This window comes from Arachis ipaensis, chromosome B03 (genome assembly GCF_000816755.2).
Source record: "Arachis ipaensis cultivar K30076 chromosome B03, Araip1.1, whole genome shotgun sequence".
Classification (NCBI taxonomy): Eukaryota; Viridiplantae; Streptophyta; class Magnoliopsida; order Fabales; family Fabaceae; genus Arachis; species Arachis ipaensis.
Genome location: NC_029787.2, coordinates 130,666,697 through 130,667,668, shown reverse-complemented (window position 1 = coordinate 130,667,668; position 972 = coordinate 130,666,697). Strand labels below are relative to the sequence as shown.

The 972-nt window shown below is 28.2% G+C and overlaps 1 protein-coding gene across 1 annotated transcript in view; it reads right to left on the bottom strand.

The window, feature by feature from the left end:
- LOC107634730 (bidirectional sugar transporter N3-like) overlaps positions 371–972 on the bottom strand; it is a 2,404-nt gene continuing 1,802 nt past the window's right edge. The window contains exon 6 of the mRNA XM_016338152.2: positions 371–850. Coding sequence (XP_016193638.1) covers positions 554–850 — 297 coding nt within the window. The 3' untranslated portion in view covers positions 371–553. The remainder of the gene's footprint in view (positions 851–972) is intronic.

Below are 972 nucleotides of genomic sequence, written 5' to 3'. Positions count from 1 at the left end.
TATTCATAAATTATCTTTTTATGTTTTGTTTTATTTTCACTTGATAAAATTTGATGCGTAAGGTTCCTAATTATTTGTATATAAATTATGTGGTAGGGTGTTAAGTGTTTACTTTTCTGTACATAAATCATGGAAGATTAGTAGTGTATTTTATATATGTACAATTTTAAAAGCTCATCACTACGAGGGTTAGGATTATATGTTAATGAACAATATTAAATTTTGAGTAAATCATGATAAGGGTATTATAACTCTCGACACTTATTTAAGCGAATTAGTGAAATAACCACTAGATCAACCTAATTTATTTATGATTTTATGTATTTGATTTAGGTTAAAAAGCCTAAAACTATAACAAGATAGATAAGAGGAGAGAAATTGAAAATCTAATTATTATTAAATTATAGCAAGAAAGTCGCATACTACAAGCAAGGATGATAAACACCAAGAAATCATCACTGGCCTTAGGAGAATTAGTATGTAAATAAACCCATGGCCTTGGACACTTGCTCCATGAAAACAATAATCACTCACCACATACTTTCATCCATCATCACACTATGGTTTCGATGTCACGCACATTTTTCTCATCATCATCTTCATGATTATTATTATTATTGTTATTCTTTTTCATGACTCTATGATCCTTTGTAATTGGTGATGGAATTGGAACTATAATCTCATTAGTCCCCTTTGGGCTCAATTCTATAACAACGTTTGTGACCAAATCTAATGCTTTATGCTCCTTCTTAGTATATCCCTTATTGTTACCACCATTATTATTATTCCTGTAAATTCCATATAACACCATCTGTACTACTCCCAGCGCAAAACCCACCACATTTGGTATCTGCACAAATTACATACATTAATTAACCAATAATAATAATAATAATAATAATAATAATAATAATAATAATAATAAAGCTAGCATTATTCATTATTGAAACATATATTTATTTATCTAATACA